This window comes from Primulina eburnea, chromosome 1 (genome assembly GCF_022965805.1).
Source record: "Primulina eburnea isolate SZY01 chromosome 1, ASM2296580v1, whole genome shotgun sequence".
NCBI classification, from domain to species: Eukaryota; Viridiplantae; Streptophyta; class Magnoliopsida; order Lamiales; family Gesneriaceae; genus Primulina; species Primulina eburnea.
Window position 1 is genome coordinate 47371996 of NC_133101.1, and position 18954 is coordinate 47390949.

The window sequence follows — 18954 nt, forward strand, 5'->3', positions numbered from 1 at the left end:
CATCATTTAATTATTGAATCTTTTTATTTGCATATTTGTTCAAAAAAAGTAGTGTTAAAACAATCAATTCAATATTCGTTGCTAAATGTTCAATAACTGAAAATAATAATTGTTAAATACAGTTTCAGTGGAACGATACTCGTACTCACGTACACTATACTATAACTTGACATCGTGTACTTGCGATTAATTTTGAGCATATAAAACATATTTTTATTAAGGATTTCACAGTGCAAGTTTTGCTCGATCACTATTCTGGACATAGCCGGACCGTATTACCCTGACTTGGTCTGGCAGTTCTACGCGAATGTGGAGGAAAAAGAGACTGACCAGGCTGTCTCATTTGCGTACTTACTTAAAGGGAGTGCCTATTGAGTTGACCAGTGCATACCTGGCCGCTATTTTAAATGTCCCTAATGAAGGGCCACCGATGGCTTTCAATCAGCTGGATATCTTCCTGTCGGATCTCACTTTCCGGATTCCTGAGGCTCGGCTCTGACTCCAGTACCGCACATCTCCTACCGGCTCCCGCTCCAGTGTCCTCCCGATGTCCCTCCCGCAGCTGGACCGCCTCATCTGTTACTTCACGGGGGCGAATATCATTCCAAGAAAAGCCGGGAACAACGAGGTCCGCCATATGGATCTCTATATCATCGACAAGATGTTGAATGGTTTGGGGGACATTCCTGCTATTCCAATGACGTCGATCATACTTTCCCTTATGTGCTCAATCGTCCACATCGACCCCACGAAGAATAGAACACCTTATGCCCCTTTCCCTATCATCATTTCCAGGATCTTGGCGGCCCATGGTGTCGATCTCACTGGCGGGAGTTCCCTCCTGCCCACATCTACACATATGCTATCACCCCAGGCCATGCAGGGCATGTACTTCATTTTCCAACAAGGTGCCTGGTACCGTAATCAAGGGAGTCGAAATATCAGTCCTCATCCCCGTGACCCCCCAGTACCTCCCCCTACCATCGATGACCGAGCCTAGGAAGATCGTGTGGAGGAAGAAGCGGCATTAGATGCCCGAGCTGGCCCTCAAGCTGGATTTCCCCCTCTAGAGGTACACGTCAGGTTTTCTCGTCCTTATTTGATTGCATGGACGACATTCGCACTCAATTGGCTCGAATCAAGCAGCATTCAGACGATGCCTATGCACCACCTTGGGACAGATCCGCACTCGATAGCTTGGAGGACTTGGACTCAGAGGATGAGTACATAGCTTTATTTTGTTAGGACTTGTGATGCCTTTGATCATTTTTCTCATTTGTTTATTTTACATTTCATTTAGATGTTGTTGTTGCTTTTAGGGAACTTCTTATTATTTATGATTATTCTCGTTTGGATTCTGTTTAAGTGCTTGAGTATTTTTCCTATTCCTTTTTACGTTTCCTTGTGTATTCGATGTCGTTTTTTTCAGGTATTGATTCGTTCTACCTCATTGTCACCACATTCTCGACATTTTTCCAGGGAAGTGTGTTTGCTTTAACTGTCTTCCTAATTCATGTTAAATCGCTTTACACTGAGGGACAGTGTCGATTTCAAAGTGTGGGGGTGGGCCAGTTTTGTTACACATCGTTGCACAACACTTAACAACACTTTTGACATAGTATGAGACTATATCTCGATAAAGAACCTTTGTTTTACTTGATACCCGAATTAATTTGTTAGATTTTTTGATCACCCGAGAAATCGTTTCATGCCTAGTATTGAATGAGAGGAGTCTTAGTTTCAAAGAGAGAGTCAGACATGAACCAGTTTTGTATTGACATTACATTCCATGCATGTTGTCAGACTCCAGCTCGCTAATGGTAAATTAGTGGAAGGTGAACTAAAAAAAATGGTGTAAAGTGTATGGTATTGAAGACACCCGAAAAATCTGTGGGTGAAAGTTGAAGGTCAATGAGAAAGGAATGAGATAATAGAGCTCTAAAGATGATAAAAGTATAGTGATTGGTGACGAGTTAAGAGTTGAATGAATGCGCTGCAGGAATATGTTTATTCTCTCTCACTTTTGATTCCCATGCCTTCTATTGTAGCCGTGAGCATTGGCCTTACGTTATAAGCTTAAAAAGACCTATTAACCATGTCATTATCGTTCAATATTTAGTAGAGAGGAGTATGAAAGTCGAGCATATGGGGAATTTCGAAAAAATAAAAATAAAAATAAAAATTGATGAATATAAGTGATCCTGAAACCAAATAGCTGTTGATGAGTGTGAATTCTGACATGCAAACTACACACATCTCATTCTGTTGATCTTTACTGAGTAATGGTTGAATCATGATTTGAGATGAAAATGAATCTTATGACATTCGAAACATGATCTTTTGATCGGGAGTGATAGAATTTGACAAATTGAGAAGTTTTGATTGTACTACTTGAGTTCTGAATCTAAGATATGTCTCATCTTTATTTGTTGTCTGTTTTGTTCGAGGACGAACAAAGGTTAAGTGTGGAGGAGTTGATAAGCACGAATCATATAGCATTTTAGAGACTTTATTTTATCGTATTCGTGCTTATCTGGCTTTTTTATTCCGAGTTTTGCGCTTAATTCGTGTTATTATTGCTATTTGCAGGTTTGACCAAAAGATGATAAAAGCCCAAGAAAAGAAATAAAAGTCAAGCTTCGCAATGCCATGTCAGAAATACACAGAAAAATAGGAAAATAACATAAAGAGAGCACCCGAACCTACGCACAGACCCCTTGTAAGGGTTCGTGTCCTAAAAATCCCAAGGGAGAAAATTCACGAGCACACACGGACCCCAAAATGGACCCCTACACGGGGTCCGTGTCCAGCAACATCCGAGAATGAAATTAGAGTACGAAGACGAACCTAGTTCCGGACCCCTACATGGGGTCCTTGTTCAGCATCAGCCTTGAGAAGACAATTTGCGCACCTATACGGACCTTTACCCGGACCCCTACACGGGGTCTGTGTCCATTGTTTCTCGGAGAGAAAATTTAATCGAGTCTACACGGACCCCAATCCGGAGACATGCACGGGTTCCGTGTACGTGATATCAGATCCAAAATTTTGCGCAGATTCGATGGAGATTTGAAAAGAAATAAAAGGAGGAAAGCCTAAACGGCTTGGGGACAGTTTTTAACATTCAGAAAAAGAGGAAAAAAACAGAATTTCGAACCTTGGAAGACGACGACGGCTTGGGAGAAACGAGAGGAAAAACGTGCTTTACACGCAAGATTCGCACACCATCGCTGAGATTTTCTCCTCTCTTGTTTTCTCTTTTAGTCATGAATTAGAATGTGGGGACCCGGGCTCTAACTCAATTCTTTTGGGATTTAATTGGATCTTTGTTCGAAAATGTGGGTCAAAAATTTGCTTTAAACATTAACTCAAATGCAATAACTAAAGCATAACATATCTCGATAGGAATTAAACAACGTAATGTACATACAAGTCTGTGCGTACAAACATATACTAGTGTTCAATAACAACTACCAACATAAGTGCTACAAGTCTAGTAGGAAACACTAGGACTCTTCCACGCCCGAGATCTCCACGCTAACAACTTTCTCATCCTCGTCGTGACCCTGATCCTGCCCCACCTGTTGCCATGCACACATACAGACACAACAACAGCCGGATAACTCCGGTGAGAGCATATCTCAGTATAAAACATGGATGCATGCAATGTAAATATCATATACAAATGCATAACATAAATCAAGTAACATGAATATAAATCTAAACATGTAGAAGAATACAAATCTGTATTCAACATTCAAATCTTGACTCGACTCATTTCTAATCTAGGGATCCCGGTGTGAATAAGACGGTCTGTCACCTACCCAACCACTCGGGGCAACGGTACGTCTTATTCCTAGACTTCGGTCAACTCTGTATCGAGGGTCTACACATATAGCAAATCTGCTCCTATGCGTCGATACACCGAAACGTCTAGTTTTGGCAAGTCTGCCAATATCTCCAATCTCAGGACTCGAATATAAATCAATAAGCAAGACATTACATAATCAATGTAATAACAATCTAGTATGTGATTTAGGGAAACTCGTATGAAATCTGAATCGAGTTGTGCAATCCCGTGACCACATGAATTATACATTTCTTATCGAATAGTCGGTGTCGTAGTCGAAGTCTCGAGTTCACAATAGCCAATACAAATCTGAAATGGCATAAACAATGTGCACTTCAATCATATACATCTCAAGCAAATCAATATACAAAGCTAACATCGGTTTCAATGTAATTCGACGGCGTAACGGCATAATTCTTCGATACCGATAACTCAAGAATATCATACTCGATCATAATCAACTCATAATCTCATCACACCTCAATACATAGGCTGAAATCTGAACAACCGTAACTTAACACATGCTGAAAATCGAAACAATAGCCTACGGTGTCCGAAAATCGATCCGACAACGAATATATCATGCTCAATATATCACGAACTCATATTTTAACTCAAATCTGAATTTCCCCAACATCATTATTTCGAAATATGCTGAAAATGAGATATACTTACATCCTTTCGTAGCCAACGATGCAAGGATCACAAATCTTAACTCGGAATATAAATCGGATGGCTAAATCATTCAAACTCTCAAGTTAAAGATCAAAAGAATGAAAGCTCCTCCCTCCAAGCTCTCTCGGTTCCTACTTGCTGATCAGATGAAGAAAATGAGGTGTCATGCAAGCTTATATACCCCAAGCCATGTGTCAACACGAAATTCAAAGGTGGCATTTTCGCATGCAAACCGCGGGTGCGGCAACTCAAGAGTGCGGGTGCGCTGTGCTCTCGGCATCAATATTATTTTCTGGAATTCTTAGACCGCGGGTGCGGTCTCACACCGCGGGTGCGGTCGTGCTAGCACCGCTTGTGCGGTGTCTGTTCGCACAATTTCACTAATTTCCTCTCAATGCACCGCGGGTGCTGTATCTCTAACACCGCGGGTGCGGTGTGGCTTCGGCCATGCTTCAAAAATTCCACTCTATATGTCATGCATTCTCATGGTTTCAAGTCTCACATCAATGCCAATTGACAATTCTCGAGCCTTACATTTCTCCCCCTCTTAGACAAGAGTTCGTCCTCGAACTCACAAGCAATTATTCATGCAGTTATATACAAAATTGTAAAGTCAAATCGGGAAGAAAGACTCACATAATAAGAATAGCTCGGGATGCCTCTGTCTCATTTCAGACTCCGTCTCCCAAGTTGCTTCCTCGATGCCATGACGATTCCATTGAACCTTCACAAGCGGAATAGTCTTGGTTCTAAGCTGTTTCTCCTTCCGATCAAGAATCTGTATCGGTCTTTCCACTTAGCTCAGAGTATGGTCTAACTCGGCTTCGTCAGTGTGAATGACATGAGAATCATCCGGCATATATTTGCACAACATCGATACATGAAAAACATCATGTATACCGGACAGTGAAGGAGGAAGAGCAAGTCTGTAAGCTCGATCGCCAATCTTCTCAAGAATCTCATACGGACCGACGTATCTAGGAGACAACTTTCCTCGCTTCCCAAATCTGACAACGCCTCTGAAAGGTAAAATCTTCAGAAATACTCTGTCTCCCTGTTCGAATACTAATGGTCTGCGTCTAATATTGGCGTACTTCGCTTGCCTATCCTGTGCCGTCTTCATTCGCTTCTGAATGATCTTCACTTTCTCAGTCATCGCACGAATCATATCAGGCCCCAACTCTGGTATCTCAGATATATCATCCCAGTACAACGGAGATCTGCATTTCTTTCCGTATAAAGCTTCAAACGGTGCCATCTCTATGCTCGTCTGATAGCTGTTGTTGTATGAAAACTCACACAACGGCAATGAATCTTGCCAACTAGTACCAAAGTCTAGTACTACAGCTCTCAGCATGTCCTCTAAAGTCTGGATAGTCCGCTCTGACTGTCCGTCTGTCTGGGATGATAAGCAGTGCTCAGGTGTAAAGTCGTACCCAAAGCCTGCTGCAGGCTGTGCCAAAAGTGAGAAGTGAATCGTGGATCCCGATCTGATACGATCGACTTCGGCACACCGTGTAATCTGACGACCTCTCTGACATACAACTCTGCCATCTGATCGTGTCGATAGGTCATTCTGTACGGAATAAAGCAAGCTGATTTGGTCAATCTGTCTATCACTACCCAAATTGCGTCACAGCCCCGCGAAGATCGAGGTAACTTCGTCACGAAGTCCATGGAAATGTGGTCCCATTTCCATTCAGGAACAGACAAACTCTGAAGTAAACCACCGGGCTTCTTTCTTTCTGCCTTCACCTGCTGGCAATTTAGGCATCTAGACACGAATCCTGCAATGTCTGTCTTCATCTGTTTCCACCAGAATTGTGTCTTCAAATCATTGTACATCTTCCTGCCTCCAGGATGAATGCTGAACCGACTACAGTGTGCCTCTGACATGATCTGTCGTCTCAAATCTGAAATCTCTGGCACCACTAGACGGTTATTCACATACAGAATGGAATCTCTAACCTGATATTCTGATATATGACCAGCTCTGACCATATCAATCGATCTCTGCACGCTCGGATCAGTTCTCTGTGCTTCTTTGATCCTCGAAATCAGATCTGGCTCAATCTGAATCGCAGCAAGTCGCAGCGGTCTACTCTCTGTATCAAATATCAATCCAGACAAGCAACAATCTTCCACTAAATTCGATACACCTACAGTCGACAAGGAAAGAGCACATACATTTCGACTCAAGGCGTCTGCCGCTGCATTCGACTTTCCTGGATGGTACTTGATCTCGCAATCAAAATCTTTCAGCAGATCAAGCCATCGTCGCTGCCTCATGTTCAACTCGGACTGAGAAAAGAGATACTTCAGGCTCTTATGATCGGAATAGATCTCAAATTTCTCGCCATATAGATAATGACGCCAGATCTTGAGTGCAAATACAATCGCCGCCAATTCAAGATCATGAATCGGATAACGAGTCTCGTGCGGCTTCAGCTGTCTAGAGGCATATGCTATCACGTGCCCTCGCTGCATAAGAACACATCCTAACCCTCTGTGAGATGCGTCACAGTATACAACGAACTCACCTGTACCTGCAGGAATCGTCAAGACAGGCGCACTAGTCAGCCTCTTCTTCAGCTCTAGAAAACTGGCTTCACAATCTTCGGACCACACAAATGGCATATTCTTCTGTGTCAACTGGGTGATAGGCTTCGCTATACTGGAGAAATCTCGAATAAAACGACGATAATACCCGGCTAGACCCATGAAACTGCGTATCTCAGGCACAGAAGTCGGTCTCGGCCAATTGATCACAGCCTCAACTTTACTCGGATCTACCGCAATACCATCTCCCGATATAATGTGCCCCAAGAAGACAACCTGTCTCAACCAGAATTCACACTTGGACAGTTTGGCATACAACCGCTCCTGTCGCAAAGTCTTCAGCACAATTCTCAGATGATCTGCATGCTCAGTCAAACTCTTCGAATACACCAAAATATCGTCAATAAACACAATCACAAATTCATCTAAATTTCTCTGAAAAATACGGTTCATCAAACTCATAAACACCGCAAGTGCATTCGTCAAACCGAAAGGCATAACAACAAACTCGTAATGTCCATACCTGGTTCGGAATGCAGTCTTCGGAATATCAACGTCTCTAACTCGGAGCTGATGATACCCTGATCTCAAATCAATCTTCGAATATACCGAAGATCCCTGTAACTGGTCAAATAAATCGTCGATGCGCGGCAACGGATATTTGTTCTTCACTGTTGCCTTGTTTAACTGTCTGTAATCAATACACAGTCGCATCGAACCATCTTTCTTTCTAACGAAAAGCACCGGAGCACCCCAAGGTGATACACTGGGTCTGATATATCCCTTGGACAGAAGATCCTCCAACTGTGCTTTCAACTCTTTCAGCTCTATCGGTGCCATCCTATACGGAGCTCTCGAAATAGGAACAGAACCGGGCATAAGATCTATGCTGAAATCAACCTCTCGAACCGGAGGCAACCCTGGAATCTCATCAGGAAAAACATCTGCAAACTCGCAAACCACTGGCAAATCTGCCAATGCTGGGCTCGACTTCAGTAGATCTACTGAATATATGAAAAAGCCCTCTGCTCCTCTCTGAAGCAATTTACTCATAGTCAGAGCAGATACTAAGGGAATCCGAGATCTGGAACCCTTGCCGTAGAATTTCCACTCGTCTGTCATTTCGGGTCTGAATCTGACAATCTTGTGGAAACAATCTACCGTGGCCCTGTACCTGGTTAACATGTCTATACCAACTATACAGTCAAAATCAGCTAAACCAAGTACTACACAATCAAGATCGATCTCATGTCCCTCAAACTGAAGCATACAGTGTCTAACAGTAGTCACAGATATCAAACCACTTCCCAACGGAGAAGCTATAGACACTACTGTAGACATCGACTCAACAGGCAATGCATGTCTCAATGCAAAATGTTCAGAGATGAATGTATGAGATGCACCTGTGTCAATCAACACATATGCAGGATAACCGCAAAGAAAATAGCTACCTGCAATGACGTCATCTGGCGCCTCCTGCGCCTGCTCCTCTGTCAGGGCAAAGACACGTGCTTGCTGTCGGGGAGGCTGACTCACCGTCTGACTACCTCCTGGTCTCTGCTGGGTCTGTGTAGAGGGTGGCTGGAAGGAGTGTACAGAAGATGCCTGTCTCTCCATCTGTGGCGCTGGTGCTGATGATCCGGTGCTCTGGAATCGTTGTGCACCTCTCTGGGGACAAACTCTGGCAAAATGTCCCTGTTGCCTACAGATGTTGCAGCGTCCCAGAACTCCTTGACACTGCTCCGTCGCATGTCGCCCTCCGCACGAACCACAGTATGCGCCACTATACTCTGACCCCTGACCTCTCTGTCGAGATCCACTCGAACTCGATGAACTGCTCCCAGATTTCTTAAACTGTTTGCCTTTAGCCTTCAGAAATTCCTTCTTACCACTACCACTAGCTCCGCTGTCAAAACGAGGAGGAGGTGGTGGAAACTGTACGATAGTAGGCTGTGGCGGTCTCTGCCCCTGAACACCATAGGAAGCCCCTCGCTGCCTGATCAAGCCAGCCTCGGCTCCCTTCGCTCGGTTCAGTGCCTCTGAAAAAGTACTAGGCCGGCCCGTGTTCACCAAAGTAAAGACGTCGGGATTCAGCCCGTTGATGAACTGATCGGCCACTGCCTCATCGTTCCCGGCCACATGCGGTGCAAATCGTAGCAATGCAGAAAATTTAGCAACATACTCCTCAATGTTCCACTGTCCCTGCTTCAGATTCGCAAATTCAGCTCCCTTATCTTTCCGGTAGGAGACGGGGAAGAAGCGCTGATAGAACTCATCTTTGAAGACTTTCCACGTGATATCAATGCCTCGGTGCTCCAAGGCTCTCTTCGTCGTCAACCACCAGCTCTTTGCAACCTCTTGCATCTGATGCCCTATCAGTTTCACACGTCGCTCATCAGTATATGCCAAAGACTCAAATAACATCTCGATATCATCAAGCCAGCTCTCGCACTCTACTGCACTCTCTGTGCCCTTCAGGGTAGGCGGATGGAAAGACTGAAATCTCTTCAATAAAGTCTCCATCGGCGTAGCGGTAACATCCATCTGTGTACCGGATGTGCTACCCTGCTCTGGCTGTGGCACTCGTCTAGGCGGCATAAATCTGATTATCAAACTGATTAGTACCCAATCAATATCATCTGTCTCAGCCCTCCTCTGATCATAGACTCTGATCGAGAATCGGTTCTGATTCAGGCTTGAAATGCTGTAAATCAATTCAGATAATACAACACAACATATATAATAGGGAAAGCAATAGATCATGCTAGCATCTCAAAAGCAAGGAAGATGACTCGATCTACCCCGCTCATTTTATTCTATCTCAGTCTACAAACCTACTGCTCTGATACCACCTGTTGTGGGGACCCGGGCTCTAACTCAATTCTTTTGGGATTTAATTGGATCTTTGTTCGAAAATGTGGGTCAAAAATTTGCTTTAAACATTAACTCAAATGCAATAACTAAAGCATAACATATCTCGATAGGAATTAAACAACGTAATGTACATACAAGTCTGTGCGTACAAACATATACTAGTGTTCAATAACAACTACCAACATAAGTGCTACAAGTCTAGTAGGAAACACTAGGACTCTTCCACGCCCGAGATCTCCACGCTATCAACTCTCTCATCCTCGTCGTGACCCTGATCCTGCCCCACCTGTTGCCATGCACACATACAGACACAACAACAGCCGGATAACTCCGGTGAGAGCATATCTCAGTATAAAACATGGATGCATGCAATGTAAATATCATATACAAATGCATAACATAAATCAAGTAACATGAATATAAATCAATAAGCAAGACATTACATAATCAATGTAATAACAATCTAGTATGTGATTTAGGGAAACTCGTATCAAATCTGAATCGAGTTGTGCAATCCCGTGACCACATGAATTATACCTTTCTTATCGAATAGTCGGTGTCGTAGTCGAAGTCTCGAGTTCACAATAGCCAATACAAATCTGAAATTGCATAAACAATGTGCACTTCAATCATATACATCTCAAGCAAATCAATATACAAAGCTAACATCGGTTTCAATGCAATTCGACGGCGTAACGGCATAATTCTTCGATACCGATAACTCAAGAATATCATACTCGATCATAATCAACTCATAATCTCATCACACCTCAATACATAGGCTGAAATCTGAACAACCGTAACTTAACACATGCTGAAAATCGAAACAATAGCCTACGGTGTCCGAAAATCGAACCGACAACGAATATATCATGCTCAATATATCACGAACTCATATTTTAACTCAAATCTGAATTTCCCCAACATCATTATTTCGAAATATGCTGAAAATGAGATATACTTACATCCTTTCGTAGCCAACGATGCAAGGATCACAAATCTTAACTCGGAATATAAATCGGATGGCTAAATCATTCAAACTCTCAAGTTAAAGATCAAAAGAATGAAAGCTCCTCCCTCCAAGCTCTCTCGGTTCCTACTTGCTGATCAGATGAAGAAAATGAGGTGTCATGCAAGCTTATATACCCCAAGCCATGTGTCAACACGAAATTCAAAGGTGGCATTTTCGCATGCAAACCGCGGGTGCGGCAACTCAAGAGTGCGGGTGCGCTGTGCTCTCGGCATCAATATTATTTTCTGGAATTCTTAGACCGCGGGTGCGGTCCTTACATGACCGCGGGTGCGGTCTCACACCGCGGGTGCGGTCGTGCTAGCACCGCGGGTGCGGTGTCTGTTCGCACAATTTCACTAATTTCCTCTCAATGCACCGCGGGTGCTGTATCTCTAACACCGCGGGTGCGGTGTGGCTTCGGCCATGCTTCAAAAATTCCACTCTATATGTCATGCATTCTCATGGTTTCAAGTCTCACATCAATGCCAATTGACAATTCTCGAGCCTTACATAGAATATTAGTTTTTCTTCTAGGTTTGAATTTATGGAGTAGTTTTTCTTGTGATCGAGACCACGATTGGGACAAACCTTTGATCTTGTTCATTCAACGAATTATTTGATTTACGAATTTATTCTATGTTATTGATTAATGTTTGCGTAATTTTCGTGCTTATGATTTGGCCAATTATTTTCATATCTGTTGTTCCATCTTGACTCGAAAGATAATAGATTGAATTTAGCTTCAAAAATATTAACCAACACACGGTTAAATCGACTAGAAATAGTACTCGGTTTCAATGTGCGATTTTAAACGAGAACTGTGATTCCATCTGTGAATATTTAATTAAATTCAATTAGACATAATTGGACTATTAAATGAAAATAGGATTATAAATTCTAGAAATAGATTTATAGTTAAATTAGAGAATTTTGTCGTGACATCAATAATACGTGGTTATTTAAATCCAATGTGATAATAATCAAGGTTTGGTACCATCGTGTGCTCCCGGTCATTTTATTAAATTTGAAAATATCCCAAGTTTTAACACGTTCTGCAAAGTCGAGTGTAGTTAATAATTTAGCATAAATTATTTTAATTGAATTAGTTAAATCATCATCAAATCACTCGTTATTGTTTGCCTAGATTAATTTGAACAATTTAAATCTTAGTATTTAAATAATAGTCTTTGTGGGATCGATACTTGGACTTTTCGTCCAAATACTATAACTTGACCTAGTACGCTAGCTAGAATTTTTCCCAACCGAAATCGTCGGTCAGAGATCATCGAGAAAAAGAGTAATACTAGGCTGGAATCGAGGCCACTCAACGTAGAGTAGGAGTGATCCACGATGGTACACGATTCTTGGGTATGGGTTCGTTTTTTTTTTAGCAGATCGGGAGTTTTGGTGTAGGGGTTCGGCCATCATTTCTCTACACCAGTCGTGCGAGGGCCTTCTCCAGACTTGGACCAGACCTTGGTGGGTCTGAGCTAAGGTCTGGAATGGCTTGAGCCATGCTGAAAACAAGGGAACGGTCGATCAAGCTAGGGAGAAGCATTTTTGTCTCGGTAGGAAGCTTGTTGCGTCTTCTTAATTCCTAGTGGTTTGGAGCGTGCATGGGGTCAGTGGCTTGGTTTTGTTAGGTGCCTGAGGGTCTGATCGAGGTCCTTAGTAGGCTGGTTCATGGCTGGGGAATCGATTTAGCTTGGGGCATGAATTGTTGAGAGATAAATGCACATGAGGATGGGATAGGACCGAGAGTTCCTGTCAGGTTCTAGAAAATTTCACCCGTCGATTAACAGATTAAGGACATTGTTTTGGGATCAATTAAGTGTTTTTAAAACATGGTAAAAAGTAGGAGAAAATTTGATTAGATTTTGGGCAGATTCGGGTGAAAACCGAGACCCTGATCCAAGTTTTAAAACGAGTCGGTAAGTTCTGATTTTTGGCTCGGGTTTACGTCTAGGAATACTTTTAAAAAAATTTAGGATATTTTAAGGAGTTTGGTAAGTTTCGGGTCAATTTTAGAGGTCCAGAGGTGAAATGATAGTTTTTGGGTTTCCAGGGGCGAAATTGTCATTTTGCACCCGGGGTGAGATTTTGGTCATGGCAACGCCCTGAGCACAAATATATGATATTTTAAATGTTTATGCATCATTTTTATGCAATTATGATAAAAACGTTGCATGCCTGGTTTTAAGGAAAAAGTTACGCTTATGCACAATTTTATTAAGTAATGAGTATGATGTTATTTTGAAGGATGTGATTTGGTTGTGACTGACGATGTATATGTAAATGATGACATGAGATATGATGAGCTGAGGCCCGTGCTCAGTGGGTGGGTAATGATGTCGCTGATGTCCCCTGCCGTGGGGTACCACGATTTTTATAGATGGATCTATCGATAGAGCTGATATGATAGAGCTGATACAAAAACCACAACTAATTAACTGAATTCAATTAAAAGAAAATCTTTAAGTTTATGGTGACACGATGAGCTGTTTTGACACGTATATGATGATATGATATGACATGACATGATTTGACACGAGATGATTTTACACGATACGTTTATGTTATATTTTTTTAAAGTTCATGAAAGATATGTTGAGTATGATATTTTTCACTGTTGTGTGTTAAGTATATGTACTTGTTATTACTGGTTCAGGTGTGTTGAGTCTTTAGACTCACTAAGCGTGTGTGATGCAGGTGAGTTCGATGTCGTGGAGACTGGAGATGCTGAACTCTGAGTCAGTGGACCTGGTGGGCGACACGACCCGAGGATCTATGATCTTCCCGCACTATTATGATTTCATGTTTTGAGAGGATACGGGTATTTTATGCTGGTTTATCTTACTGTTGGATGTAGGATTTTTCTCTCGTTTTTACCCCGTTATATTTTATTGGTAAATATTCATGATAATTTTTAAATGATGTTTTTACGTAGGATTGCATGCCTTCGATTTATTTAAATGTTTATTCACAAATCAGAGCTTTTAAAATATATATATATATATATATATATATATATTTCTGCACTTTTTAAAACAAGTGGACGTTTCACAGACATTGGGACTGACAAAAGACACGTACAAACAAAGTATTTTGAATTGAGAATTACACAATACATATGATCCACCTATATAAGAAGAAGAAATTAATGAGTTCAAGTCACCAACCACTTCCATTAAATACACAAACTTTATAAATATGGTAATGATGGAAATCTTTAGTAGGTCAACACCTAAAAAAGATTTTAAAGTCATATTTAAGTTCAATTGGCTTATATATGCACATTTATTTATTATACCTATTTTACGGCCAATATCTCAGAAACTGCAGTAAACAAACAAAAGTACATAAACTATATAAATGATCAACATATTTGTATTTTTATTACATATATTCAAATTATTGGAAGAAGAACCAATTTACTAACAACCATTGATTTTCAATCAATTAGTATCCATTACACAAAAAAGTCAAAATGACATCGTCTAATCCAAAACAAAAATTAGTTCACACACAAACAAATCAGAAAAAAATTGAAAACTGCAAAAAGCAAATTCACAGTAAAGAAAAAATTTCACATACCTGGATATGCAACCTATGTGTAACATCCGAACCAAGCTTAATACCCCAAACTATCTACTAACAGAACCATTTTCCATTTCCTCCAATTTTCTATCTCCTCAGACAACTTCTGCAATTTCATGCCTAGATTGTGATTCTCACGACCTAAATCAGATACTTCCTTTACTAGGTCAGCTAATGTCTTAGTTTGATTTGTTTCTCTAGTAGAAGGTTCAATAGTAGTAGAACTTGAGCAATTAGAGTCATTCAAATTGTTGGCATCAACTGGTTTTGGCAAGGAGGCGTTGTATGCTTCCTCTGCAGCTGCCCTACTTTCATAACCTTTGCAACACGCACCAGGGAAACGAAAAACTTGGGCGTTTGCCTCGGACCATCTATAGTACACTCCAGGCTTCCTACCAACGAAAACCACATAGGTTTTGGTCTGCATTTAACAAACAGAATATTACATGATAATACATTACACCAAAATGTATTCAATTACTAATTAAACTTGCAAATAGTTAAGAACATTGACGACTAAAATAATTTAAAGAAATCAAACAACTGTAACAAAACATATTGTTGCATTCATGTACATCGTGCGACATAATTATTAATTGAAAAACAAAGAAGTACAAGTATATCACGTACATGAATATGTACGAAAGGGTTGGTGAAAACGTAACAAGGAATGTGCTTTCTTCGAAAAAAAATAAGGAAATGCAGAAATAGAGTTGCAAAAAATTGTAATTACTCAAACAAAACAAGAAATCACCATCGAATTAATTTTGGAGAAGTAGCTGGTTGTGCCCTTCGATTTATGTTTCAAATTAAACTTCTGGGTTGTCTATGGTAAAATCAGCCACAAACCTGCAAAATAATTTTTTTTAGTAACGATGAGCAGGATATCACCCCCAAACCCATTGGTAACGACGTGAATTCGAGAAAACGAATAATAGAGGTATACAAGAAAAAAAGTTGCCAAAATACAAATTTAATAGAAATTATGAAATTACCAGATCGTTTGCCACAAGTATCAGGGGATTCGCTCCAGATTTGAAATGGAAGAAATTTAAACCATCGAGGGAGAGCGATAGTATAATCCATAGATATGGGCTTTTAGATCTGCGAGGGAGATGTGTTGTGTATATCCAGGTAAGTAAATAATATAGTCACCAGGGGTAAAACGGGAAAGTATATTTTACCATCTGAATCAATCAGGAGGTTAACAATTGAAGCAAACAAAAATCTTTTTTATGCAAGATATTATATCTCATGCGATACCACTTTATAATCTATTGTATTGTGTACATATTATTAATCCCATCATATCTACCAAACGTTACCATTGAATAAGTTTATCATGATAAAATATGATAATATGATATCTTTTTTGGAATAGTTGAAAATAATGGTTGTGCGGGGGCAGACAAGAGAACGGGTGTTTAGAAAATGAAAGAAGATGAGATACTAGTTCTGCTCTTATTTTAAAATATTAATTTTTTTAAAAAAGATAATAAACAAGAAAAAGAATAATTTGGCAACATAAAAGCTCAAATATCCATTTGTTTGACCTTCTACATCCAACGCAATCTTATTCTATTAGTTGAAATCAAGTTTTCATAACAATAACAAAACATTTTTTTAAAAAAAAAAGAAAGAAAAAAACTACACAATTTTAACATTTTTCCTACTTTTAAAACATAAATAATTATTGCATAATTATGATATTATTTTCTCTCTTTTTCTAAAAAAACTTCTACTTTATATTATATTCTGAATTATATATATTAATTTAGATTTACATTGTGGGTGAAAAAAATTTTAAAAAAATAAAAATCTGTATCTTAATCTTTCTTATTAAGATCACATATTTTATAAAAACAAATTTGAAGATAAAGATAAATACAGTTGGAGTGTGTCGATACGTTCGCCTCGTCTAGACGTTTTAGTAACACAACGGAGAATGCCCACATCAATGGAGGAGGGGGAGACGACCACCATTAACGCCGCCGCCGCCACCACCACGAAGAATCGCAGGAAAGAGGTGATCCGATTGGAGAGAGAATCCGTCATTCCGATTCTCAAGCCCAAGCTCATCGTGCACTTGGCCAACCTCATTCGTATGTATTAATTTGTCATCCTTTTTGTTTTGCGCGATTGTTGTATTCTCCTCAATCGATTTGATCCATGTTGTGGTGAAAATGCTATTTTAATTATCGTAATATATGAATTCGAGCGTTTTGTTTCGATAATTGCGTGCAGAACATAATTCTGATCGTGCCGAGTTTTTTAAATTCTGCAAGAGAGTTGAATACACAATTCGAGCTTGGTATCTCTTACAGTTCGAGGATCTTATGGTGATTTCCTACAAACTTTTTTATTTTTAGCTGCTGATGATACGGACATTGTCATACTTTTCTTCTTCTTCTTCTTCTTCTTCTTCTTCTGTGTTACGTTCAATAGTTTTTTTTATATGCTTATTGATTGTTTACAGCAACTCTACTCCCTCTTCGATCCTTTACACGGTTCGAAAAAATTGGAGCAGCAGAACTTAGCTAAGGATGAAGTCGACATTCTTGAACAGAATTTTTTGACCTATTTATTCCAGGTAATGTGGCATTATGCCAACGGATATGAGGCTCATTTCTGATTCTGAAAGTGAGAAACTTTGTCATCATCTATGCTGCATGGATACGGATACGAATACGATACGGATACGGTGACACGTCAAATTTTGAAAATATAAGACACGATACGGTTAGGATATGACAATCATTAAAATACATATAAATATTATATATATTTATATTCATAGAAATTTAGTATTGAAAAGTAAAAATTATAGATACGGCTAGGATACGACAATCATTAAAATATATATAAATATTATGTATATTTATATATATATATATAAATTAGTATTGAAAAGTAAAAATTATAGAGATAGATGTAATATTTCATTAATCATAATATCTTAAGTACAAAATATTAAATGCAAAATCTATCTTAAGCAAGTAAAAAGAAATCAAAAATCCATATCAGTTGAATTGAGAGCCGCTTGTGCAGAAATGGAAAGAAAGAGATGGAAAAATGTATTTAGGGATTTAAAAGCTCAGCCCAATTTATTTTAAATTATTTTCCTTTTAGTCCCTAAAAGTTTTAATTTTTTTTAATTAACCCCTAAAACATTTAAATATTTGCAATTTTGCCCAAACGTATCCATGCCGTGTCCAAAACGTATCCGACTGGTGATTTTGAGGTATCCGACACGCCTATCCGCGTGTCGTATCCGTATCCGTATCCGATACTTCAAAAAAAAATTTTAAGGTATCCGTGCTACATAGGTCATCATGGTCATATGTAAGATTTCACAGAAAACTGCCTCTGATTTTGCTCTATTACTTTCTAGTTAGGAGTTTCCTTTATGTTAGGACCAACTTTATACTCTCATGCCAAGTCTGCCTACCCTTGGGTTGGAGGGGGGATGGGAGAGGAGAAATAAAATCCTGTAACAACCATTCTCTTTTTGGTTTCTCCTTGAATACTTATTCGCAGGTTAACTACAATTTATTTGATCATGCAGGTTATGGAAAAGAGCAATTTTAAGATAGCCACAATTGAGGAAATCAATGTTGCACAGTCAGGGCAATATCTTCTCAATCTTCCCATTACCGTCGATGCCTCTAAGGTGAAATTGTAAACATGAGTTTCATCGAAATACATTGTGCAAAAATAAGATTAATCCACTCAAATGCATATACAATAGGATGTTTGATCACATTACAATTTTTTGTGATTGTAGCTTGATAAAAAGCTTTTGAAGATATGAAAAGTTCAAGTCAGTCTTGCTTATTTTAACATAATAACGGAAGTGATTTTGTGTATTTTAGGATACAATTGGAAGGTATTACTGTGTTGGCCTAAGCGTGCCAATGAAATTATCGGTACTACGACTGAAGAAATTGTGCTGAAAGCTAAACAGAGTTCTGGTAATGCGTAATCCTTCATTGGATTGTTTCTGCCCAACCACCCTTGGATGTGAGGGGATTTGTGTATATTCTTTTCCTTTGTTCGTTAATCATGTTTCGATTTGAGGATATGATGAGTTTATTTTATATTAGTTTAAATTGTTTTTGTAAATCAAGTAGAAGTTTTGTTTGTTCCATTCATATAACAAGGCGTATCGAGATTAAGAGTGTCAAAAAAGACTCATCCCATAAAAAAAAAAGGGTTTGAATTGGAGATTTTCGAGTCAATTCAGGTCAGGTTGACCCCAAAACTTTATTTTAAATATATATATATATAATAAATATTGCTTATATTTTTATATATTGTATTTAAAACCAAAATTATTATATATTTATATCATAAATTTTCATTATTTAATATTTATTTTGTACATTTT

General features: G+C 39.4%; 1 protein-coding gene across 1 annotated transcript; it reads left to right on the forward strand.

Annotated features, from left to right (window-relative positions):
• Positions 1 to 16467: 16467 nt before the first annotated feature.
• LOC140812231 (uncharacterized) lies at positions 16468 to 18689 on the forward strand. The gene is made up of 5 exons (XM_073170458.1): positions 16468 to 16669; positions 16812 to 16906; positions 17044 to 17157; positions 18133 to 18237; positions 18352 to 18689. Exons 1-5 carry the CDS (start codon positions 16513 to 16515, stop codon positions 18376 to 18378), a joined length of 498 nt encoding a protein of 165 aa, XP_073026559.1. The 5' UTR covers positions 16468 to 16512; the 3' UTR covers positions 18379 to 18689.
• Positions 18690 to 18954: the final 265 nt, after the last annotated feature.